The following is a 26054-nucleotide window of genomic DNA, read 5'->3' on the forward strand; positions in this document are numbered from 1 at the left end:
TATAGGTAAGTACATATTATTTCTTATAAGTATAATTTTTCAACTCCTGACCACCGATTAAAAAGAACCGTGTATACTTTGTGGTCCTTATCAAACTCCATTTCTCGCAGCATGGAACTCCACCCCTCTCGCGAGCTGGTCGCGAGCGGGCAGCGCGCGGGTCGCGGGCGGCGTGCGCAAGCGCATGTCCGTATATGGAGTACCGACACGCTGCAAACTTTACACGTGTTTGGGATGGCGGAGTTCGAAGCCGGCGTGTCTGCTGTCGCGTTCTCGCAACTGGTATTTATAACGCTCTATCTCATTCTTACTTAGTATTAGTACTATAGAAGTATCTAGCTACGATTCGGACCGATTAGAATGAGTACCCTAAATAAGAGGCAGCAAATTTTTCGCCCCGGATGGCTGATACCACGCTACGCCACTGGTCCAAGGTCAACAATTTCAAGTAGGTACTTATCATCTATACACAATAAAATGTATATGAAACCAATACGCTGTTAAAACACTGTAAAATAATTAGATGTATGTAGGATCCACTACGCAGGAATTGAAATTACGCAGTGGTTTGCATAGTGACGCGTCTATTGCGTCACGTTTATCAATTTGAACTTTAACGATGACTGTGAGTGAACTTAATTTATGTATTTTTTTTTATTTGGCTAAGTTATTTATCAGATTCTATCAAAACAAACTGAGCCATTTGACGAAGTTAATGAAATCAAGAAAAAGATGCTGTCGAACTAGTGGACGTGGTGCTATCAAATTTCAAGTTCTTATCTAGTTAGACAGCATCTTTTAAGTAACTACTTAGGATCATTCTTGTTCTTACTGGTACGATGCTAAGTTGTAACGTTGAAACTGCAGAACGGCGGTAGCTACGTGTTGGCTGTAGACGCAGGACGTGAGAGCATTCTTCCGTCTGGCAGTGGCAATGGGGGCACCTACTGGGAAAAGTCGCGGTAAGTCACATTTAATCAATTGGAATAACCGCTTGGGCGGACGTCATACCCACCAAGTCGCAACTACTTTGATAAAACTATATACACCATCGGTACTGCGGTCCCTCTTCATAAAAAGTTAACGTTACGACTCTGAATATTGGCCCGAGGAATCAAAAAGAATTAGAGCAATAACAGATGCTTTTGACGCTTGTATTTCACTCAATAAATTGTTTTCTGGTTGCTGGTTGAAGCGAGAAATTTGAAAAGTAATTCCTTAGATAAAATTACTACTACTATAATAATTATTATTTTTTGTCCTCAGGCGTCTTTGTTTTATGACTTTTGAAATAACTATTTTACATACTGTAAATAGGCACAAGAGGCTTCTTAACCGACTTCAAAAAAAGGATAAGATTATCTTTTTTCTTAATCTTTACTTTTTAAATTTGTAAAACAAGTCTATAAGCGAACGAATATGCTCATAAACCAAGCATTTTTACAGGAGCACTGGTCACGCGATTAGATTATTTAATTTACACATAAGTAAATAGAACTACGTAACCAACAGTGATTTTGTGCTCTTAATTAAGTTCTTTAAATACTTCGCAATTCTATTAAATTTACTTGAATTTACCTTTTACTTGTCCGATAAAATGTTGGATGCTCTATTCTTAGGCATTGTTGTTAATAAAACATAATTATTAACACTTTAATCTTTATAACATGTTGTTAATTTTATTTATATAATAGGTACGAGTTTTTTTACTTACATGCATTGTTATTCAATTTAAAATATACCAAGAGTTCCAAGACTAATAATAACAACAATTCCGTCCTGCGGAGACGATAATGGCGTGACAACCGGAATTTTGCTACCAGATTGTAGTTCTGTCGCCGAATTTACGTAAGTAAGTGTGCCCAATCTCTTCAACTGGAAACTACAAAGTACCAAACGCAACGTTAAAAATAAAAGCTTGTAAAACATAGGTACAACTTAATTGGCAATCCTCGTTTTTTGAAGTCGCTCAAAAAGGTCAAGATAACAAACCAACGTTTAATTTTCTTTGTTTCGTATTAAAATTAAATCCTTAGTCTACAGGATTGTAAACGTTGTCAACAGTTTTCTAGGTCAAGGGACACATTAAGATCTAGCGATAGCTAAGTTGACGACTTGATGTGTACTTGGCCAATGTTTGGCTTGGCTTCTTCGAGATCTGATGATAACGGGTGTTTAGTAATTTTATTTAGGGGCTTTTTTAATTGCAGCCATTTCGGTGTCATTATAAAGGTGACGCAATTTAGGTAATGTTTTTGATGTAATAATTATTGTAACGTTTTGTATTGTGCTTGTGGTAAAGCGGTCTATATTTTAAAGCAGGAATTGCAAGATTACTTATTTACATTGATATAGGGTTTTGTTATATTTTTGTGAGTTTACTTGCTTTGTAGACTGCCTGCGAACAGAGAACACGTTTACATAAAATGAAAAATTTACGGAATGTTTAAAAAAACAGTCATAATCTTTATTATTAATCGCGAACATTAAAAAGTGGAAACGCGTTTGCGCTGCTAAATCTATACTTAATATTATAATGCGAAAGTGTGTGTGTTTGTATGTTTGTCCGTCTTTTTGTCCGGATTTTTAGCATGGAGGTAGTTTATGGGACAGAGAGTGAAATAGGCTATTTTTTATCCCGGAAAAATCCACAGCACAGAGGGAACAGCGCGCGATAACAGAATTCCACGCGATTATAATTAATATAAAAACTAATTAAAAATATACTTTCGTTATAAATGTTCAGAGCTTAATTAAATATATATTTTCTCATACACAGCAAATCATACGCGTCTGATCTATAACCAGCAAAATATATGTATGTATACATAATAATATGCGGTAACATATAAAACACTTCCAATAAATTCGCAGTAAACAATAGAAACATATCCCAACAAGTATGTATACGTCATTGGACGTTAGCGAGTTCAACACACCCCTACCTAGGCCACGCCCACCGCTACGCGGCTGCCTCTACGAACCGCTACGAGCTACGAAGCCGTAGCAGTTCGTAGCGAGCTACGATTTTTGTACAGAACTGCGATTACTATCACGTTTCATTTAAAAACTTTTTTAAAATGCGCTAAAATTATAAGATATAAAAATTTTAAAACGCACGACTAAAGTATGGAACCAGCTTCCTGGGACGGTGATCCCGGAGCGGTACAATTTAGGGATCTTTAAAAACGAGTCTATCTGTCTCTCAAAGGGCCGGCAACGCACCTCTGATACCCCTCGTGTTGACAGGTGTCTATGGGTGGCGGTGATTGCTTCCCGTCAGGTGACCCTCATGCTCGTTTTCCTTCTTCTTATATAAAGTAACTTAAATAGGCTTTAATTAAAAATATGGAATTTTTTAAAAACGTTTTGGTGGCGGTTTCGGGGGGCTTAACATATCCTCTGGGGAGGCTATAGACTGGCTAAATAGTTTAGATATGGTTTAGATTTAGTTTTATAGGAAACGCAAGACTTATATTCGAAAGGCCGTACGATAATAATAATAATTTTAATATGGATTTCGACATTTAATACGGTTAGTTAAGATATTTTTAAAGCATCATTAAGTGTAAACTTTCTCGGCTTGCGAGTTGTTGTTATAATGGCAACAATTAACCGCCATTCCCTTATTTCTTTTTTCCGTTAATTCCAAACATTTCAGTATTAAAAAATAAATCACGATATTTGTCAGGCGACTTATCGCTAGCGTGCCGCGGCGCCCCGCCTTTTGTTCGCGACTGTACTTTCAATGATTTGTGTCGCGTTTGTACACAAAGAAATATGAACGTGACTGTACGTGGCATGGGAATAATCTGTTTAAGTGGTTTTTATGTAAGATTGCAACTTTGCTGGGTATTTTTAATTAAAACGTTTGACGTCCTGTCTAGACGGTTGCGGCAAAGTAGGCATGCACTTAAATGCAATGAACATTTTTTTTATTCGAATGGATTGCAAATGAGCAAGTGGGTCTCCTGATGGTAAGAGATCACCACCGCCCATAAACATCTGCAACACCAATGGTTTGCAGATGCGTTGCCAACCTAGAGGCCTAAGAGGGGATACCTCAAGTGCCTTAGTTTCACCGGCTGTCTTACTCGTCTTACTCACACGCCGAAACACAACAGTGCAAGCTCTGCTGCTTCACGGCAGGATTAGCGAGCAAGATGGTGGTAGCAATCCTGGCGGACCTTGCACAAAGTCCTACCACCTGCGACCTGCTGATGTTCGCGATCGCATTCACCGTCTCTTTCTACCCTCGCTTTATTCAGTGTGAAGAAAAAATGTGAAAGCGATTGTGATTGCAAGTGTGTTAAGCCGCATTCACATTTGTCTGTCGTGTTGTGTTTTGATGCTCTCTGTCTCTCTCTCTCTCTATTGCTTTGTTGCGACACAGCACAAGCCGTCACAACACACTGCATCAGATAAATGTAAACGCAACCATATTAAATGTATGAAACCAATACCATTCTGATGCGTCACGACCTGACATAACACGACATAAATGTGAATACGGCTTTAGACAATAGGCCTCTGGTCGTGATCCCTGATTATTTCTTCAGACATTGCAAGAAGAGCTGACGGGAGCGGCGTTCCACCCTCTGGACGACAACCTTCTGATCACCCATGGCAAAGGACACCTGGCTTTCTGGAACCGCAGGAAAGATGGCTTCTTCGAGCGCACTGACATCATTAAGCCGGTAAGCAGATTAATGAACATTGCAATAGTAGATTGATAACCAAGGGTGGAAAGCGACCCATTTCACCCGAGATATTTCTGCCAATAGTTCGAAGGGAAATGGGTAATTTCACTCGAGTTAGACATTCTACTTTTCATTTCGACTGTGAGGAAAGTAAAATACTACACGCACATTTTATAAAAGAGGTAGAGGTAGGTATATTAAGAAAAAACAGTTAAAATTTCAAACGGATGTTCGGCGCTTAACTTCCAGTGTTGTACAGTCGAGTTCATAAACTAGTGAGCGAAAATTTGATCAAAAAAATATCTGAACACGCTTCTACGCCGTTAACAATAGAGTCGAAACGTGAAAAAAGTGTCATGCTATCATGGCATTATGGCGGGCAGCAGAATAGAGGAATAATTGTAAATGTTGATTTTCTATATAATTGCGAAAAAAATAGACCAACTGTAAAATGTTTTTAATTAGAACCTATAGATCGTAATAAACACGTCGTTTAATGTATAGCTGAGTTTAGATATATGAAAAGCTTTTATTTTATTAATGATTTAACTCAATGAGGGCTATCGCGAATGAATTCGCCGCTAGAGGCGCTAGTGTAGCGTGAGGTCTCCGAAATGTCAAATCTCATAGTGTTTGGGTGAGCTACGCGGGTTTATTTATAATAAGAATTTTTGTGAATATTTTGCATAACCTGAAATTAATTATGGCAATTTGCGGTTACGGGGCATGAATGTCTGTGTTTTGAGACAGTTTTGTCTTTCGGAAACTTTTGTCCTCCTTTTTTTCCGAACAAAACGGGACTTAGCACACTGTGGTTGCTGGATATTTTTATGGTAGGTACGGTTTTAAGGTGTTTTAAATATGATTTTAATCTAAACTTTGTTTTAACGCCCGTATTAACAGACTCTGAAAGCCACACTTAAAAACCTCACGCAACAGTGCGCCATCTAGTGAGACAAGAAACGATAGCCCTCATTATCTTCGACTCCGTGAATAATCGTAGTTTTTTTTTTTTAAATACTTTCCACCCTAGAGATGAAAACGCAATTTTCCACCCATGAAAATTAAACTTTTCGAATAGGAGATATGAAAAAGAATCTACATGCTGTCTCTGGCCATAAAGCTTCGATTCTACTCGCAGAACAGTTGTTTGTTGGGCAGGCGTGCTCCATCTTGGTCCACTAAATATGTGTTTACCATGTGGCGTGCTTGTGGTCGAACGCCAGCCTATTTTTAAGTGGAAATAGTTAGCTATAAGTGGCACAATAATGTGGGATTTTGTTTCATGCTTACACTTTGGTCATACACTTCTATGATTCTCCAGCCCTCTCGCACGCACGTAACCGCGCTGCAGTTCGAGCAGGACGGCGATGTGGTCACAGCCGACAGTGACGGCTTCATTACTGTGTACAGCGTCGACAGTGACGGAGCTTACTTCGTAAGGATGGAATTTGAGGTACGAGTCATAAATTAACTTATCTTTCATCGCTGTGTTGGGAGACTTCATCGTCTGATCTTTAGCCTGCAAAGGTATCAATGCTGGTCATTATTAGACATTTTACAGTGGACGTTTTAATACAGTGAATATTTTGAACCCAAAAGACTTAAAGTGAAATTTACCATTATGTTAAATTTAAATAAATATACCTAACTACATTATATATTTCGAGTGCCTACTTACCTATTTTTTTATTTTAAACAATGACAATTTCAATTAAAATTTCACATGTTATGTATTCCGAAACACTCGGCCTTCTGTTAGACGTTTGGTACTCGTAGTACAACCAAGGCCTGGCCTATCTTCACTTTGCAAAGATAATAGGTTCTTTTATTCTCTAATTCTTGAATTTTATAAAAGTAAAAAATGTTATAAAGGCAGTAATTCTTGCTAAATATCTTCCGAAAAGACCAAAACTACTCGGACCGTCAACACTTATAATCTTAAGTTAAAACGTTTATTTTTTTAGTTTTATTAATCATACCTCACGAGAGCTTGTGTAATATAAAGTATCGTATTTGTTTAGGCTCACATCAAAGGCATCAGTTCGCTGGTGATGCTGTCGGAAGGCACGCTGATATCCGGAGGGGAGAAGGACCGGAAGATTGCTGCATGGGACTCCCTGCAAAATTACAAGAGGATCACTGAAACTAAGGTGCGTTGAGTAGAAAAAAAGCTGGGCAGCAATTAAATACTTACACATTGTTTGATTCTAAAACTGCCCTTTGACGTACCTACTGTTTCCTGATGAACCTCAGAACGATTCAGATTCGAAATTCCTGATAAAGAAGACCTAATTGAAATCAGGGAAACGAATGAAGGTCGAATTAACGGAACTTCAATGGACTAAACTTTTTAATGCAACGCACCGCGGTTCATTATTCTTAGTGGCCAGTACTTTAGAGCTATTTTTTTTAGAGCTAAAAAACGGAGTTTGTCATTAAAAATAACACTAATTTAATAATCGTTCGGAATCCACAGCTGCCTGAATCCGCCGGCGGAGTGCGCAGCATCTACCCTCAGAGACCAGGCAGGAACGACGGCAACTTATACGTCGGGACCACTCGCAACAACGTCATGGAAGGTTCTCTGCAGAGGCGGTTCAATCAGGTATACAATCAGCAACACGCTTAATACGCGAGTGTCCTAAAAAAATGTACCTACACCTAGGTAAATTGAGTCTCTGAGCTTACCCGCGGACAGACAGACGGATAGACATGGCGAAACTATAAGGGTTCCTAGTTGACTACGGCACCATAAAAAACAAGCGGCTTTCGTACAACGAGGTTGCATACTTTATTAAAAGAGTGGGAAAATTGTAACATTTCGGAAATATTTCGCTGTCATATTTTTAATGCAAAAAAGGTCAACACAGTATTTTTTATTCGGTTTAAAAAGTAAAAAAAACTTAGAAAAAAGTAAAATTGAGCAGGCTATTCGTTCATTTATGCTCGTTTTGTTTGCTAATTTATCGGCCTACAGAATTTAGTATCGATTTGATCCTATCTCTCGCTTTTTTCATATTGAAGTGAAAGTGACAGATCAAAGTCAAGTTCAAATGTTTAGAATTCAGTGAGTAGACCCAGCACTGTCCTCAGAATTCCTCAACATTTAAAAAAAATTTTGCTCACTGATTTTTCATAGCAAAGCCTGCCTGTTTGAGCTGCTGAGGTGAAAAGAAATTTTATTCATTTTTTTTATTCATAGTCAAAATACCACAAACAGGACTTATCACGCTAAAACACACGAGTAATATTTACCTCGACGTTTCGACCACATTACAGTGGCCGTGGTCACGAGTAGACTCAAGTAGAGTAGAGAGATACTCGTGATCACGGCCACTGTAATGTGGTCGAAACGTCGAGGTAAATATTATACGTGTATTTTAGCGTGATAAGTCCTTTTTGTGGTATTTTGACTATGAGTGAAAATCACGAAAGTTTAAAATGATATTTTATTTCCCTCAAGTTTCATTCTGCAGAATAAATAATTATGCAGAGACGAAGTTTTTAACTAATATTTTCTACTCTTATCCTAAGGTGATATTTGGACATCACAAGCAACTCATGGGCCTGGCCGTCCACCCCGACGACGAAATGTTTGCTACGGCCGGCCACGACAAAAACATCGCATTGTGGAGGGGACACAAATTGGTGTTCGCTACCCAGGTTGGTCCATGATCCTGGTGGTCTCAATCACAGTCACAATTAAATTATCAAAAACTTAAAAACATCTCATCATCGTGATCATCGCGTCATAAGTTTAACATCTGGCAGCTTGGTGAACTGTTTTGTTGCTCTGAAGATGAACTCTGGTTGAGATCGAAACGCATCAGTGTAGTGTGGTCGTGGTCATAGTTGAGTTCGTGTGATTTGTGTGTTCGTACAGTGGGGAGGTGAACACATATTTGCTGTATACATAGATGAATAATTTATTGAATCAGGCGTTTATCACGAACTAAAATAATATCATTGCTCTCCCGCGACCTTGATAGCTGGGTTTGTGTGATTTGTGTATGTTGTTATACAATGGGGTGGTGGAGGAACTGCATGAACACGTATATCTTGCATAAACTTAGCTATCATAAGGTCGCGATTGAGCAAAGAAATTCTTTTAGTTCATTTACATAGATGAAATTATCGTAAGGTCGCGGGAGTGCAAAGTAATTATTTACAGTTCCTCCGCTCACGCTCCGGACAGCACATAAATAAGCATATTCCTAATCATCTCGATTTACGTCCTTTTTACCCCGTTATGACAACCATACGGTCAAGATTCAAGAGACCCCAAATGGTGTTTTTTTATGCTTTTCTACAGTGTATTGTGGTTCCCAGGTCGGCTACGAGTGCGTCTCGCTAGCGTGGCACCCAGGTGGAGGCGCGCTGGCAGCCGGCAGCACCGAGGGGCACCTGGTGGTGCTGAACGCGGACGCCGGCGCACACGTCGCCACGCTGCGCGTCTGCGGCTCTCCGCTTAACTGCCTCATGTACAATTCAGGTACAAAGGCTAGAGAAAATAATGAGGGCTATCGTATTTTGTCTCACTAGATGGCGCACTGTTGCGTGAGGTTTTACAGTATGGCTTTCAAAGTCTGTTTTTACGGGTGCGAAAACAAAGTTTAGATTAAAATCATATTTAATACACCTTAAAACCGTATGCCACAGTGTCCCCGTTTTGTTCGGAAAAAAGGGAGCACAAAGGTTTCCGAAAGACAAAACTGTCTCAAAACACAGACATTAATTGCCCCGTAACGCATATTTGCCATAATTAATTTCAGATATTGCAAAATATTCACAAAATTATTCTAGTTATAAATAAACCTGCCTAGCTCACCCAAAAACTGAGATTTGACATTTCGGAGACCTCACGCTACACTAGCGCCTCTAATGGCGAATTCATACGCGATAGCCCTCATTACCTGCGTTACAGTTGAGCTGAGAAAAACAACGTAAGTACCTACTGTGGCTTTTTAGCCATATGAGTGGTCGCGTTTTAGCTCGTAACTACCATTGAGTAAAACGGTAGGTATACTTTGAATCAGAGCCTGATTTAGAGGAGGTTATTCAGAGCTCAAGCTCACAAAGGGTTCCCACAGTAGGCGATTAAAAAATTCAAAATTCAATGGGTCAGCAAATTTATGTTAAGTCAAAACCTTAGGAGCTCTATGCCTTCTTTACCCCAGGGAAATATGTATACATTTTCCAGTTATAAAACTATTCTATGACCTTTTCAGGGTCTCAAACATCTTCATACCAAATTTATTTTAAAATGTTCAGCATTTTAGCGTGAAAAGGTAATAAATAGAACGACAGAATTACTTTTGCGTTGTATTGCTATAAACACAAAAGTAATTCTGTCCTTCTGTTTAGGTTTGGTTAGGGTAAATTAGTTAGTATTTATTTGCTCATCAAACTTTCGAGTTACCTAACTACTTTTTCCTATTTGTTTTATCCAGCCGGAGACTTGCTTGGTATCGGCTCGCAGAATGGCAGCATTTACCTCTTCCGCGTCTCCCGCGACGGCTTTTCATACAAGAAGTCCAACAAGATCCGCGGCGCGCAGCCGCTCGTGCAGTTGGACTGGAGTCTCGACGGCAACTACTTGCAGACCGTCACTGCTGACTATGACTTGGCCTTCTGTAAGTGTGTGGCAATTTTTTGTCACCGGTTTGTGGGAAATTGGCTTCAAATGTCGCTCTATAAATACGAGTATGTATGGAAAAGTGACAAAAACAATTTTTGATTTTTTTTTTTTGCAAAAGTTGCCTGATTAGCGAATAAGTTGGCAACACCAGACTTGGTTCAGTTGATTTTTGAAAAGTACCTACCTCATATTATCCGACTTTCACTACCAAAATATTCTATATTGTAATTAATAAGTATGTCAAATTTCATCTCAATCAAACACCAGGACTTAGTCCAGGAGTGGTTTGTTTTTAAAACCACGACTTAGCTACAAACTTACACACGAACGTTGCAAATAAAATTAAAGCTTGTGAAAACAAATGATGTTCACATAGTACCTACATACACGAAGACTTATAAACTTATCATATTTATTTATAAAAAAAACTAAAACATATTAGATACTTGAAGCGGTCCCCTTATTTAGGCAAGGTCCCGAAGATGCTGCCAGCGTTTCCTCTTTGAATTACTAAGCTCATTCTTTGTCGGAGGAAGCTAGTACTAAAAACGAAATGTTGTTTTCAGGGGACATCAAATCTTTGTCACCAGAAAAGAGCCCCATAGCCATGAAAGACGTCAAATGGTCTACGTTTAATTCCACGGTCGGGTTCCTGGTCTCAGGTAACAATATTCATTACAATTCGCATCTTAATTCTGTACCGGTATCTAAGTACCTAATTACCAATAGAATGGTATTTATTTAACCTGTCCTCTCCCAGAGGCACAAATTTGTGCCCAAATTCCTTTGATCCTGTTATCCTGGGAGATGACAGATTAATCAAAATGTTTTTCAGGAATGTGGAACAACCGGTTCTACCCGATGACGTCACTGATATCAACCGCGAGTCGATCAGCTGCGCACGATTTGCTGATCAGCGGAGACTCAGATGGATATCTACGCTTATTCAGGTAAGAACTCAAATGGAGAACATTATAAAATTATGTACTTTTAAACAGAGTGCACTAAGACCCGTTGGATGTTGCTTGAGCTTGCAATACATCATCATTACCTCGGCCTATTTACATCCCATGCATTGCATGACATTGAGAACTTCACACACACCATTACATTTCTACACCGAAGTATACAGATTTCCTCGCAATGTTTTCCTTCATCGTAAAGCTTATGGCAAATTTTAAATGGAATTTCACACATAAATTCCGAAAAACTCAGATCCATGACCCCTGCTTGAGAGGCAGTAGGTGAAACCATTAGACCATTTAGGCTTTTTTTACCCGACTGCGAAGAAGGAGGGTTATTGAACTTGGATATAAAACCGATCAATGACAACAGGTACCCCTGCGCCAGTCCTAAAGCTGAATACAACGAGATGAAAGTCTACAGCGGCTCAGTGTACTCCGCGCGTTTCCTCTTCAACGACCGGTGCCTGGTGACAGCAGGGGGCGCCGACGCGGCCCTAATGCTATGGGAGCTCGTGGATGACTAGCACGGGGCTGCGCTGCGACCCCCGGCGGTCGTGGTCGCGCCCCCAACCCCTTCCCCGCCCCTCCCGCGCTCCACCTTCAGGGTCCTTGACTTTGATGAGCTGGATTGAACGGCAGGCTGCAACAATAATAGTGCTGGATGCACTGGAGATTTCTACCAAGCTATGACATATCTAAGGACGTACAGGTTCCTGATTCGACACGATATACCTACATAGATCTTGCAGATTTTCTTCACTTCTAAGACACATGATAAAGGATTGTAATCGTTTATTTCATTCGGAAATTACATTGATTAATGTTACCTACGTAATTCACTGCCATTTCTAACATGCATTTAGTTACGGATAGTGTTTAGGTAAACAATGTTTAAAAATACTTTTACCTGTAAGTTACTTACCTAGTGACGTAAGGTAATTAGAAAGGAGTCCAATGTAAAGACTCATACAACGTGTCATCGTAATAATACGTATAATTTTTGATTTGTCGGAAATCCATAAAATGTTTGTTGTTAGTGACAAGCAAAAATTTGATACTTAGGTACTTTAAATTATTTTAATACCTGTGCACGATTCGTGTAAGCTAGAATTTCGCGACCCTTTATCATGAACCTACGGCAAAATTGAACTTTAGTGTCTATAATGACCGTTCCTTCTACTTGAATTGAAACCTAAAAGAGCGCTAAGTAGGTACCTACTTGTGGCGTATATATTGCAATGTAGGTACTTACCAGACTTTTACAGTGCTTACCTACCAGAAATTGATACCTATGAATTTATAATGAGGCAAGACGACGAAAAACACAATTAGGTATTTAAAGACCATCTATCAATTTACGTAGGTACGATTTATTTGTATTTCCTATAACGTCCGTAGCTTGTAGTAATCGATTTTTTCCGTAGCAAGTTATATAATGATTATAAATAAATATCTACTTAAGTTATATGAGTAGGTAATCGATTTTAATTGGGCTTGGTTTGCAGGTGGTAGGACCTTGTGCAAAGTCCGCCCGGATTGCTACCACCATCTTGCTCGCTAATCCTGCCGTGAAGCAGCAGTGCTTGCACTATTGTGTTTCGGCGTGGAGAGTAAGACAGCCGGTGAAATTACTGGCACTTGAGGTATCCCATCTTAGGCCTCTAGGTTGGCAACGCATCTGCAATTCTCCTGGTTTGCAGATGTTTATGGGCGGTGGTGATCTCTTACCATCAGGAGACCCACTTGCTCGTTTGCCATCCAGTCGTTTAAAAAAAAAAAAAAAACGTACAGATTTTTCATTGTTATTTAAACCCATAAGGGGATCCCTACCTTTACTTTGGCTTAAAACACAATGGTGTATGGATGGGGGATAAGCGAAGTACAGGTGGAGTTACTAGAGCTGTCACGAATGGATTGAACGAAAGTAATGTCACTGAGAACCTGAGAACATTTTTGTAGGAGAATGACAATACCAGAATGACAGTATCGTCATATTCGTGAGAAGTGCATTCAACTCATTCAACTACTTTTCATTTACTTACTCATGCATTCGTGCCAGCTTTTGTGAATGGAACTGTACTGTAGTACTAGCATTCGTAGAGATACTAATCGGGTTTTACAGAAAATGTGGTAGATACAAGCAAGATTGTAAAAAAATCCGTTACGTAAACTGGACCAAAGCAATTTTACTGAGAAAATGAGGACTTCCAAAATGTGGCAGGCCACAATAAAGTATTGTACTTAATCATTTTTTTATACGTTATCATGCTTGACACTGTAAAAAAACATTTAGTGATCTATTTATGACACCCGACACAGAAGTTTGTGTAAGATTCTTCCACTTGAAATTATGATGGCTGATCTGATGACGTCTAACAATACATGTGTTTATTGCGCATTTATTTTAGAAAAATTTGTTTACAGTTTTTGTAGGAATATGATTAATTGCAAAATTAAAAGTAAAAAAAAAGTTAAACTATTGATTGGACCATTATTTGAAAACAATTACTTACCTAAATATTAGGTGCTTTTACTTAGTCACTGTCAGTACACGGAAAAACGCGACCGTCCACGATGAAAACGAAAGTGGCCATGGCCAAATGGCCAATTAAGTCTCTATTTCAAGTGAATGGATCTTATCTTTATCTAGTTTTAAGCAATATCAAATAAGTACCTATACTCACATAATAATCACATTTTACAAAAGTTTCACACATTTTTACGTAGTTTTAGCTGTTAAACGACTATTATTAATTAATTATATCATAGCTGGTGAATAATGTACCATGTTTATAAAGAAATTTCCAGTTTCATTAAATTAGGTTTCCATGGACCATTCATAACTCTTACCATATACCTAACAATTCAACATGGAGTCTGTGTTATTGTTTCTAGTTACTAGACTAGAATTGGAGGCCTGGCAGTTATAACAAGCAAGTACCTATCTTCAGTCGAGGGCATAAATATCTGTACTGTACAGCCATCAATCGAGCCAAATATATGGCCCCTACGTAAATCATCAATTAAAAGTCTAAATTGACGTTTTTTTTATTATTAGCATTTTGTAAAAGTTTCGATCATTTAGAATCAGAAATCATTTATTCGTGATAACAAAAAAGATATTAAAAAATTAAGAAAGTTGTATGTCACGAAATGGTCCCAAATCTTCTCAAATATTGCGAACGGCGCTGTTCTTCCTTACGTAGGGGCCGTCGAAATATAAACACCAACCTAATAGTTAGTGGCATAAAGTTAAAGGTGTACCTAAGTATAGATATTTTGGACTATTTGGTAACTTAAATATATTTATGATCTTGACTATACTCATACTACCTACCTGAATAAGGTAGTATATCTAATGTGATGTGCAGTGGCGATACTTAGTCTACGTAACAGTGTCATTTCAGTGGTCTCTTGTTTGATAGCTTATAAATAAGTATCAGTGTACTTATTCCGAAAAGCTACCCATTACATTTCTTTGTTTTTCATTGATCAAATCCTAATCAATAAAGATGTTACAACTAATTAGCTAATTAGTTTGATTTTTCATTGATAAGAATTTGAAATTGTAGAATGAAATAAAGTTGAGCCAGACGTTTCATTTGCTTAGGTACTTACGTTACTTTCATTGGTACAAAGTACATAAGGAACTCAACTGTAATCAGTAGGTACAGCTTAACAAATTTCTAATTTGAAATGCACTTAAAATTTTAATAAAAAAATAATACCTAATGTACTTTGATAATATGTATATGAACAATTATTGGTCGGTAACAATAATGTTGAAATTAAATATCTAAACAAATAAAAATCATTAAACAAAATATTGGTCATTGTTTTATTTAACATTTACCTACCTACTGTTTTACGCATCTCAATTCGTGCTTATATTCATATTCATATATTCATGAAATTAAAAATTAACATAAAAATACAATTTATATTAATCAAATCATTCCATTGAAATAAAAAATACACAATAAATAAATATAGGTAGGTACTTCGTAAAGAAATAGTTTGAGTAGTAACTCCAGATTTGCCAGCAGGCTATAGAGCGCAGTATCCTTGACATTTCGAAGAGCCGATAGAATAAGAAACATTGAACTGTAGGCGCTCAAAAACCCGAATTGTTGATTGCGGGCCAAATACCGCCAAACTCAAGTGGGACTGGGCAGGTCATGTCTGCCGGATGCATCTGGATCGTTGGGCCAAAATCACCACTGATTGGTTCCAAGCGACGGGCACCGGAGCAGAGGCAGGCCTAAAAGAAGGTGGCGGGACGAATGAGGGCTATCGCGTATGAATTCGCCGCTAGAGTGTAGCGGAGCTGTAGCGTGGTCTCCGAAATATCAAATCTCATAATTATGATTGGTTTTTTGGAGTATTTTTGTATTTTCTATTTCAACTCCAGATTTGTTACTTTTACGGGTATTCCGTGAAACCATATCGAAAATACAAACTGAGACATGGATGCACAGAAAAACCAGAAAAAGAGACCAGCGCTGGGAATCGAGCCCAGGTCCTCAGCAATCCGTGCTGCGTGCTATAACCCCTACACCACCGCTGGACAGGAATCTAGACACGAATTTTTCCTATGCATGACCTATTCAACCATACCCCACACTACAAGTTTGGATGAGAAAAAAAAATCACCCCCACTTTACGTCTATGGGAGGTAGACTAAAAAAAATAGTTTTGAATTTTTATTGTACTATTTTGTCGGCATAGTTTATATATATATTCGAGCAAAATTACAGCTTTCTAGCATTGATAGTCCCTGAGCAAAGCCGCGGACGGACAGACAGATATGGCGAAACTATAAGGGTTCCGTTTTTGCCATTTTGGCTCCGGAACCCTAAAAATCGTATTACTCCAATCCCAATCAATCGAGCCAGAAAAAAATAGCCTATGGCACTTTGGAATAATTTAGTATTCTAATAGTGAAAGAATTTTTAAAATCGGTCCAGCAGGGCTACTACGAAACTCGAAGTTCGTGTCGTGCGGTCCCTCTGACACTTTATACTATTTAATACGAGAGCGAGAGGGACCGCACGAAACGAACTTCGTGTTTCGAGTTTCGTGCAGTAGTTTTTGAGTTAATTCGTAACAAACATCCAAAAATCCAAAGCTTTCCTATTTATAATATTAATATAGATACCTATACATAATACATACATATATAGATATATAGAAGTAACAAGTAGTAGTAAGTACTATTTATATATAGATATAAATAGTATAGATAGATAGTACGAGAGTGAGAGGGACGGTACGTTACGATACGTGACGATACGAACAATCGTTTTTCGTATAATAAGTAATAGCCGATATAGGTAGAGTCATTCACGATGACGCGTTACAAGTCATTAATGACTTATTTTGCCAAACTCACGCGTCTTCGTGGATGGCACTAGGTATATATAGCCCGCGAAGTCCGGTCTCTCATCCGGTCCGAACTCTCGCATTTTGACTTTTTTTTAATCGATTCATAAGACAAAAGAACTAAGTTTATATAGCATATGATTCACATACCTGTAATTCGAAGCCTGTAATAACAGGGGTTAGCCAGTTGGTAACGTTACCGCTGTCAAACAGATTTACGCTATTAGTTCTACTCAACAAAAATAATAATTTATGTGGTTTGTTTTTATGTAACGTTATTTGGGTAATGTTTGTTACCATAATGTTATGTTATAATTTGATACCAGCCCGTTCTGAGATGTTTTTACGATTTTACCGTTACGTAACGTTATTTATAATGCGAATTTGGTAACGTTAACAAACCTTGGCAATCATTCTATCCTCAGGCTAATAGAGTGAGTTAACAAACGATTAGCCAAAATTAAAAAAAAAAAAAAAAAAAAAAAAAATTCAATCGGGTTGGGAGAGTGAGCAAGAACGATGATCAGTCAATAGAACTGTTCACAAAAACGCAAAAGACATGGCTTCGTCTATTTAAAAAAGATAGTGTGGACTACAGTTCCTTAGTCTTTGTTTCAACTCTTTCCCAGAAAAAAAAAATAAAAAAAAAACGCACTAAGAAGCCGAGAGGAGAGCCGACGCTTCATTTTATTCTGTGTCGTACGCAAACGTACATTGATTAAATCATATCGGGTACCTTGAACCAGGTTAGTAAATGATAAATAAGCCTACAAAACTACAGGCTAAACATTACGATATCAGTAAGTTATGTTAACAGTATACTACAATCATATTTTAATAACTTTTTAGACCGGAAATGAATCAGGGTTTTGATATGGACGATTTTGATGAAGATTTCGATTTTGGGAACAACTCATGGCCGATGAACAAGCAGGGTCCTGGCCCTTTTGGTCCCGGAGGCCCCCGAATGCCTGGTCGTGGCTTCAGAATGCCGAAGTAAGTAAACCTCAAGGAGAGATTATTTTCTTTCCGATTGGCTTTATAAATGTTTTCGTGTAATATAGGCTTATATTATAATTACAATTTGGAATCGATTAAACAAAATGTGTTTTAGTATCAATTACATTAAAATAACTTCAATGAAAACATACTACATAATGCAACTACAATTTACAGAATTCATTATTTATAGTGCAAGAACATTATTAATTGAGTTTAAACTTTATCTTCCAGTAATGATCGTTATAACAATGCCTATGGAAGCTACCGCGGCGGCTATGGGCCTGGAGGAGGATTTGGGCCACGGATGGGACCTCACGGTCCAGGCCCATTTGGACTGCCTCCATTAGGTCCACGCGGTCCGCCTCGTCCACTTCTGCCACTTGGGCCGCCTGGACCTCCAGGTCCCCCTGGTCCCATGTGGGGAGAAGGCTTTGGCCCAAGAGGGCCCCCCATGCCACCAAACACCTCACCGGATACTCGGGCATTCAGATACCTTTTGCGTGAGTTATCTTGTGTACATTCATTGATAGTTTATCATTACTACATTACACTAACCCGGGCTTCTACTTAATTCTTTTTACTGTATATTATTTTTAAAAGACTATTGTTTACAGGCTGCGGTGTTTCAAAGGAGAGCATAAAAAATCTGCCTAAGCAAATGTTACGATTGATAGAGCCACAGTTCTGTGGTGTTTGCAGCATGGAGTTTGATTCATTTATCATGTGTAAGTCCACTGTTTTTATGAGTTCAGTAGATTGGCAGATGTTCAAGCATTTTGACCGCTTTGATCAAACATCACCACATTCCCTCTCCTACTATTATTATTATTATTACTACAATAGAAATGTTGCAATAATATTGATTGAACTACATTCGGCATTGGTACTTACTTTTCATAACAAGAATGTTCTTTCTTTTCACAATATTTATCAGGAGTGAAAGAAATTTCTTTATGGGGTAGCTATTCAAGCGTTTTAATTGTATTTCAATGCATTAATTATAGTTAATTCCATAAAAACTACCTATCACAACATGACTTGTTTGCTTGGTCAGTACATGGCTGTAATAAGTTCAAAAGTTATGCAGATTAATTAAAATTAAGAAAGTACCCCTTTGTTGCCAGGTGATTGGTAGCGAAGGGAATAATAATATTTAATATTATCTGAAGCTGGCTCATTGAGGCGTACTGTCTCAACTAAAACTAACATTTACGTTTTGGAGATGGTGTAGTTGTTCATTGTACAATTTTATTTCTTTCAGCTCGCATGCATTACTCTTCCCGGAACCATTCTAAGAACCAGAAGAAATGGATTTCGCAAAATAGTCAGCATGGTACAGTTAGCAAGGAGGTAACTGATCTATCATTTTGACTCTTCCTTTGATTACTGTATAAGTATCTGAGCGACCAAGCTAACTCAAAAACACATCATTTTTCCATAGATAAGACAAGCTAAATCAATTAATTGCGCACCCCCCAATAAAACCCAATACAGCAACATCAAAATTGTTAGAGCTGTTTCTGAAATCCCTAAAATAATTATACAAAGTTCACTCTTTTAAAGGTATTAATTAGATAGATTATGGTTTCATGTTAGTTAATTACGATTTCGTTACTTATTATTGGTGATACAATATTATAGTTCAAGCAATTTGGTTAGTTTACATACCATGTATTGAAAAGAATTCATCAATAATTGGCAAATTTCTTAGCCTTCTCTTACAGGTGCAGTTCAATTTACAAACATGGAGAATAAAAGGGGTACAACAATGCTATGAAATGTGACTGTAACAATCATAGAGCAGGATCCCACCATAAAATTCTGCACCTCTTTTAGTTATGTATGTGTAATTTAAATGTTATTATAAATAATAGGTTAGGCTGGGGGTCATACAACAAGTTGGGGCTGCTTAGCAAAATTAAGAACATAGGTGGAGGGAGAATCATATGGTGGAATCTTAGGTTACCATGTCACATTATGGACTAACATGTTAATTGAATCCGGCGTTACTTGGAGAAGGTCCATGTCAATGAACTTTAAACAATTACTTTGCTCACCCGTGGTTTTACGATAGCTACGTTTATGCAACAAATGTGTGTTCATGCAGCTCCTCCACCTCCACACTGTAAGAACACGCACCAAAGGACATACACCCAGCTATCGTAAGGTCGCAGGTGAGCAAAGTAATTATTTATAGTTCATTAAACATGCCAATTTAATATTTCTTTGGAAATAAAAGAGCAAAATTCTGAGGTATTGACTTCATGGTAAGACATGAGCCACTAATCTATTTACATCTATTATTTTTCTAGATCCCTTTAAAGTCGCGTGACTTGTACTGTGAACTATGCGACGTTCACATTACATCAAAAACGCACGCCGAATCTCACTATGCCGGAAGACCGCATCGAGCGTAAGATATCAACAGTTTTCCATGAGTGTGGTGTGATGTTTGTTTGTTTCTTCGTACCCACTGTGTTCCTCATGTATAATGACGAACTACAGTCAATTGATTAAGTTAATTGCCGTTGTTAGTGTATTTAAGAGCTGGAGGATGAGATGTAAATATTTATATTTATCGTAGGTACCGGGTATTTTATTATTTACTAGAGGTGATGGCTACTTAATCAGTTAAGACCACGGGACCATATACTAGGGCTGAGATATGCAATACTTTTTAGTAGGTATGCACGTCTGCCTAATATATTACTGCGACAACTCTATCGAAGGACTACTCAGTCGAACTTATTTACTTGGGTGATGTTTAGAGGCCATGGCGAGACGACTATCAATCCCATCACTGAAATAATAATAAAAAATAGTAAAATAGCAACAAAATAAAAAAATCGAGCAGTAAATAGTTATTGTTGCATGAAACATCGCAGTTTATAATTATAAAACAACATGCAGGCAGGTGGTATTACCTTGTGCAAGGTCCGCCCGGATTGCTACCACCATCTTGCTCGCTAATCCTGCCGTGAAATAGCAGCGCTTGCACTGTTGTGTTTCGGCGTGGAGGTAAGACAGCCGGTGAAATTACTGGCACTTGAGGTATCCCATCTTAGGCCTCTAGGTTGGCAACGCATCTGCAATCCCCCTGGTGTTGCAGGTGTCTATGGGCGGTGGTAATCTCTTACCATCAGGAGACCCACTTGCTCGTTTGCCATCTAGAACATTGGTAACCCAGAGGGCGTAGAGAATACGAAAGTGAGTGAGATGGTGCGATACGAACTTCGATTTTATTATTTCAGAGTAATTTTCAGAGTGATTCAATTTAGGTGACAGATCTACTATTTTAGGAACAAATATTATTTATTAGATGCCGAAAACGCATTTATTAGGTGATCAATAAAGTCATACCCATAAAAATCTAGGCGTTAACCACTCTACATCGATTAATCTCTCAATGCGACCTTCCCCACGCTGTCTTGATGGCCACCTACCTAAATACGAACGTATCCGAAGAAACACGATGGGAGAGGATTATTCATTACATTACGGCCATTTGATTCTGCCATGGCGATGGCGCGCGCTGAAATCTTTGACTCTTTATCCCTACCATTGGACTTGCACACATGGGCATAAGGTGTAGACCGTGCATGACGCATTAGGTAGACTAGACTGCCAAGTTATTAGGATTTTCTTTTAATCATGGGAGCATATTATTTTGCATTACATCTCATCCTAAAGAGCAAAAAGTTCTCTATTAAAGACTGGATTCATACCATTCAATACGATTTGATGATGCGACCGTCTTGTATGGTTGATCGAGTATTTTTTATTGAACTACTTACACTAACAGTTTACAACTTAGTTTTAGTCAGAATAAAAAGAAGCAGCAAGCAATTGCATCACCGAATTAAGTTTTAAACTTGAAAAACATTGTATGTCGCACGGGCGGTACTAGAATTACGTACATCGACTCATTAAAGCCCTCAGTCTTCGACTTCGGGCTTCTAATAGACTCTCGTTCGTAATTCCTTATTTACCGCCCTTAAAGACACAATGTACTATTTGAACTTGGATTGACACGTTACCGCGAGTCATTATACAGGAAAGAACAATATTCTTATTTTATGTGATCATTCACCAATGTTTTTAACATTTTGAGTTTTAGGTTTTTGTTAGTAATTTTACCAAATGTTTTGCTAAAAGTTCACGGAACCACGTGATATTAAAATGATAAAAACATGGTTTAAAATGTTTTAGATTATCAAGTTGAAAAAATAACCTACCCTCTGAGTCCCGAATTTTGAATATTATACGTAATATTGGTCCGTAATTCCACTTGCCCGAAATGTGCACTTCTTTAGAAGGATTACGTTCTCTCCTCGGAAAGTGCACCATCTCAAAAATTGCACTTCCAAACTTTCTTAGTTTCTCAGGATACTTAACACACTTTTGCCACGTGAATCAATCAATAAAGGTCGTGATCATATTTAAGCGTAGATAAAAGATAACTTTCTAGATACATATTCCAATGAAAGTGACAAAAATGCTTAAATAAAATACCTAAATTTATCGATGCAGGCATAACTTTGCGGAAGTCCTTGTCAATGAACTAAAAACCTTTTTAACTGACTTCTCGGCTTAGCTGCCAAACATACTTTGTAGCAATATAAAATGGTTTTTAATTAAAACTACTTTAACATTTACACATCTTTCAGAATCCTCGAGGGCCGCAAGAAGCCGAAGAATCCATACCTTCTCCAGAAAGGAATGGAAAGTCGGGTGTATGTTAACATTATTATTTTTTATATCATAATTTACGGAACTTGGCACTAAGTCAACTTTAAATGAGAGCGAGATATTCTGCACCGCTTCCGCGCCCCTCAAAAGGCGCCACCAAAATTTTACGTTGCACTTGAAACTGGAAAATGGCAAGCCATCTGGTGCCTAGAGCAACTGCTCCTCTTGCCCTAACCCAGGTTCGATGCAGTATGTACCAGAAACCTTGATGGCGACTACCGACCAAAGTAGCTCCCACTAGTGGCGTAGTGGCCCATTGTGCCGCAACTCTAACGACTCCCGTAGTGTAGTGCAATGTCGCTGCCATATAAAATGGATCCAAAAAAATAATCGCTAGCAAAGTTATCACCACCAGTAGCCTTAATGTAACATTTCATTTCAGTGATCAACTCATCCGTAGAGAGAAGAAACATATTAGTATCGTTCCGAAGCCGACGCCCGCAGAGGTTGCGAAGGAAACAAACACGATCCAAAAGGAACTGTATTGCGACATTTGCAAGGTAGAATGAAAATTACAACACGACAAAAAGTTAATACATTGCCTACTATAGGTAGAGCCATTCACGATGACGCGTGCCGTGGCTCTTATTACAATGTCATTAATGTCTAATTTTGACAAAATCACGCGTCTTCATAGATAGCACTAGGTATACCACTCCCGGAACTTAGACACGCAATGAAATTATTAACAACGAGCTGTTGCGGCTATCCCGCGAAAACTATGCGATTTTCCGGTATAAAAAACTATCCTATATCTATGTCCCTCCCTGGGACTCGAAACTATCTTTATACCGAATTTCATCTAAATTGCGTCAGCTCAGCAGTTTAAATGTGAAGACGTAATAAACAAACAAATTGATTTTTATAATTTTTGCATTTATAATATTAGTGGGATTATTATGTTTATGTACTTACTAACATATAGAGTTGACAATCCCGTTTGCCATTCAATTTCGATTTATATGTACGGTCGAGTTCATAAACTTGTGAGCAAAAATTTGATCAAAAATATCTGAACACTACTCTATTGTTAACGGCGTAGAGTAGTGTTCAGATATTTTTGATCAAATCTTCGCTCACAAGTTTATGAACTCGACTGTACTACCTACTAAATTTGCCTGTTTCGTTGTCCTAGACTTCTGTGACCTGCACAGAGCAGATGACCATGCATCTTAACGGAAAGAGACATCTTTCCAAGGAGAAGCAGCATATTATACGCGTCATGAATGGCGGTAAGCTATCAAAATTGTATCCTAGTCCATCTGTAAATCTCATGCATAATTTTAGTGACATAACATGAATAAAATTTACCATTTTTATTACAGAGACTGGGGAGAATAAGAATACTGATGACAATGGAGAGGATGAAACAGGTAATTAAATTTATTTAAGTGATTTATAATTTTTCTACTTGCCTTTTTGGTACTTTTCCCACTTCCATGCTACAAACAAATAATAATAATATTATTTGTTTGTAGCTTCCAAGATAAAAAAATAGGTTACTTTTATTGTTGGAAAGTAAAAGATGTCTGTGGCGTATACCATACTAGAATATTATTATGTGCTACCCGTGACAAAAACTTGCATGGTTTTCAGAGTTCATACAGATGAATACTGAGTGTTAAATATTTACTAACACACTTTTCTAGAAAACGCGGAGGATGCCAATAATGGCGATGGCAAAAATGACGCGGCGGGCGACAATGACGCTGATGGCAATGACTGGGCCAACGGGACCGGCACCTGGGAAGACTCTTAATGAAAAGACAATGTATCTGAATAAGTTTCTTCTTTTAAATTATATAAATTGAATATAGAGACAATTTATCATTCAGATAATTTAGTTTTAACTATCATTATATAGAATAAGGAACTAATCAAAATGTGAATTTGGGATGGGTATAAGGTATAACAGCACCTTACAGTAAACTACAAGAGTAGAAAATGGACAAAAAAGAAAATAAGATATTTGTTTCAAATTATTGTCTCAAGTTAAGTTGAGAAATGCTTAACATTGTTCAACTGATTTGAATGAAACATAGCTCAGAACCACTACAAAGAAACACTTTAATGTAATAGGAAATTGCATCAAAATCTGTCCATCCATTCGAGAGCTACAACAAAACACCCCTCTTTTTGCGTAAGGGGTTAAAATAGTGTCCTCATGTCATATGAAATTGTTATTTGTATTTACTGTAAGTTTTTTTTTTTCTATAAGTGCTGACCTATTTGACCACTAATGGGAATTTACAGAAACTGGGTTACACTGAAGTTTTGGTTGTAACATTCATGACAGTTTCAATCTTATTGAAATATTACATTACATATTTTGTAAGTGACTTTGTAGATAATTAATTTCCACTAAATACCTACTTGAACACTTACTATTTAAATATAGAAATACTACAAAAAAAATAATAAGTCAGGAAGCATAACTCAGATAAAATTCCAAACATCATCAGTCATCAGTGGTCATACTTTAAACCAAAACGACTTAGGATTCAAATACAAATCATTTTTCAGGTTGCAAATAAACATGCTTGTTGACTGGTTAAAATTCAGAAACAAAGCAGCAATTGTTGCACGCGTGATGCAATGTCAGATGCACGATGAATGACATGCAGAACACGGATTTAAATCCCTGCCTACTAGGACACATTTTTGTAATGCAATGACAATCCCTGACTTATTATTTATTCTTAGTAGAAACAGAATTGAAGTGAACTTAGGATCCACTATATATGTCTTTAGAATGCTTAATTAATTAGAAATATATGTGCACTGACAGAATCAATAATGGGTTTTGTTTGAATCCTTTTTCACTTGGCCCTTTGAAATATCCTATTTCGAAGAAGTGGCCTGTTTTTCACACTTGGCAAAATTTTAATTTCAATCAAGATTCATCTGGAAAATAAAAGGAATATTTTAGTATAGACCACCTGATAAAGATATTAAGCGTGTCCTTCTTTGTTTTGTTCGATGTTTATTTTGAGACTCCTGTGTACTTACTACCTACCAGATGGAGTCTGGTCTTGCTCACTGATTATTTGCGTTACTTGTTCTTCCGTTAAACCGGTCATCTTCGCCACATGTTTACTTATATTAATACCGGGAGAGTATTCCACGCTATTTACATCTTTAGTAGCTTTTGCGAAGTAAGAGTAAACTTTGCAAATAATCCCTTTAGTTTGAGAATCTATAGAGTCAGGCATAGTCGGTCACTTCAGAAGATTAATAATATTTTAAAACAGATTTACTCCACAGTCGCACGATATTACTATTCTGTGCAAATGCATAACAATAATACATCAAGGTTTATGAAGGTTTCTTTGAATTGAATCTTGCACGGCACGGCACGGCTATGTAGTTTGATTGGTGTGAGTGACAGTACTGACAGTTGACAGTCAAGTCAAGAAGGTTGTGTAGCTGTAGACACTAGGAGAGTGCAATATTCTGCAATAGTTTGAAGTCAGTGACCTTGAACTGTCATCTCTTTCTAAAAAAAGCGATTTTGCTAGTAATACAATTTGCTTATAATTTGGAGAAACTCAAAGTTCTAACACAGTTGTGTGCCAGAAAGTGACGCGCAAAGTTTGAAGTATCAAAGTTTATTAC

The 26054-nt window shown here is 37.7% G+C and overlaps 2 protein-coding genes and 1 long non-coding RNA gene across 3 annotated transcripts; 2 read left to right on the forward strand and 1 right to left on the reverse strand.

Moving 5' to 3' along the window:
- The first annotated feature begins 111 nt into the window (after positions 1 to 111).
- Positions 112 to 12285, forward strand: LOC141427840 (echinoderm microtubule-associated protein-like CG42247). Its single transcript, XM_074087428.1, is given in 13 exon segments — positions 112 to 282; positions 868 to 913; positions 916 to 962; positions 4560 to 4697; positions 6055 to 6156; positions 6725 to 6853; positions 7180 to 7308; positions 8238 to 8366; positions 9033 to 9195; positions 10154 to 10336; positions 10908 to 11003; positions 11177 to 11291; positions 11677 to 12285. Coding segments are annotated over 13 exon segments (1602 nt in total). The 3' UTR covers positions 11831 to 12285.
- A 5037-nt stretch (positions 12286 to 17322) lies between these two features.
- Positions 17323 to 24752, forward strand: LOC141428313 (uncharacterized). The gene is made up of 11 exons (XM_074088248.1): positions 17323 to 17434; positions 17538 to 17684; positions 17922 to 18190; positions 18305 to 18415; positions 18952 to 19040; positions 20003 to 20103; positions 22358 to 22423; positions 22822 to 22939; positions 23575 to 23671; positions 23765 to 23812; positions 24089 to 24752. Exons 2-11 carry the CDS (start codon positions 17545 to 17547, stop codon positions 24196 to 24198), a joined length of 1149 nt encoding a protein of 382 aa, XP_073944349.1. The 5' UTR covers positions 17323 to 17434; positions 17538 to 17544; the 3' UTR covers positions 24199 to 24752.
- Positions 24488 to 25815, reverse strand: LOC141428314 (uncharacterized). The gene is made up of 2 exons (XR_012451415.1): positions 25456 to 25815; positions 24488 to 25343 (listed from the first exon to the last, which is right to left on the reverse strand). It is a non-coding gene; the product is annotated as an uncharacterized lncRNA (long non-coding RNA).
- Positions 25816 to 26054: the final 239 nt, after the last annotated feature.

The sequence above is a fragment of the Choristoneura fumiferana genome, chromosome 5, assembly GCF_025370935.1.
Source record: "Choristoneura fumiferana chromosome 5, NRCan_CFum_1, whole genome shotgun sequence".
NCBI classification, from domain to species: domain Eukaryota; kingdom Metazoa; phylum Arthropoda; class Insecta; order Lepidoptera; family Tortricidae; genus Choristoneura; species Choristoneura fumiferana.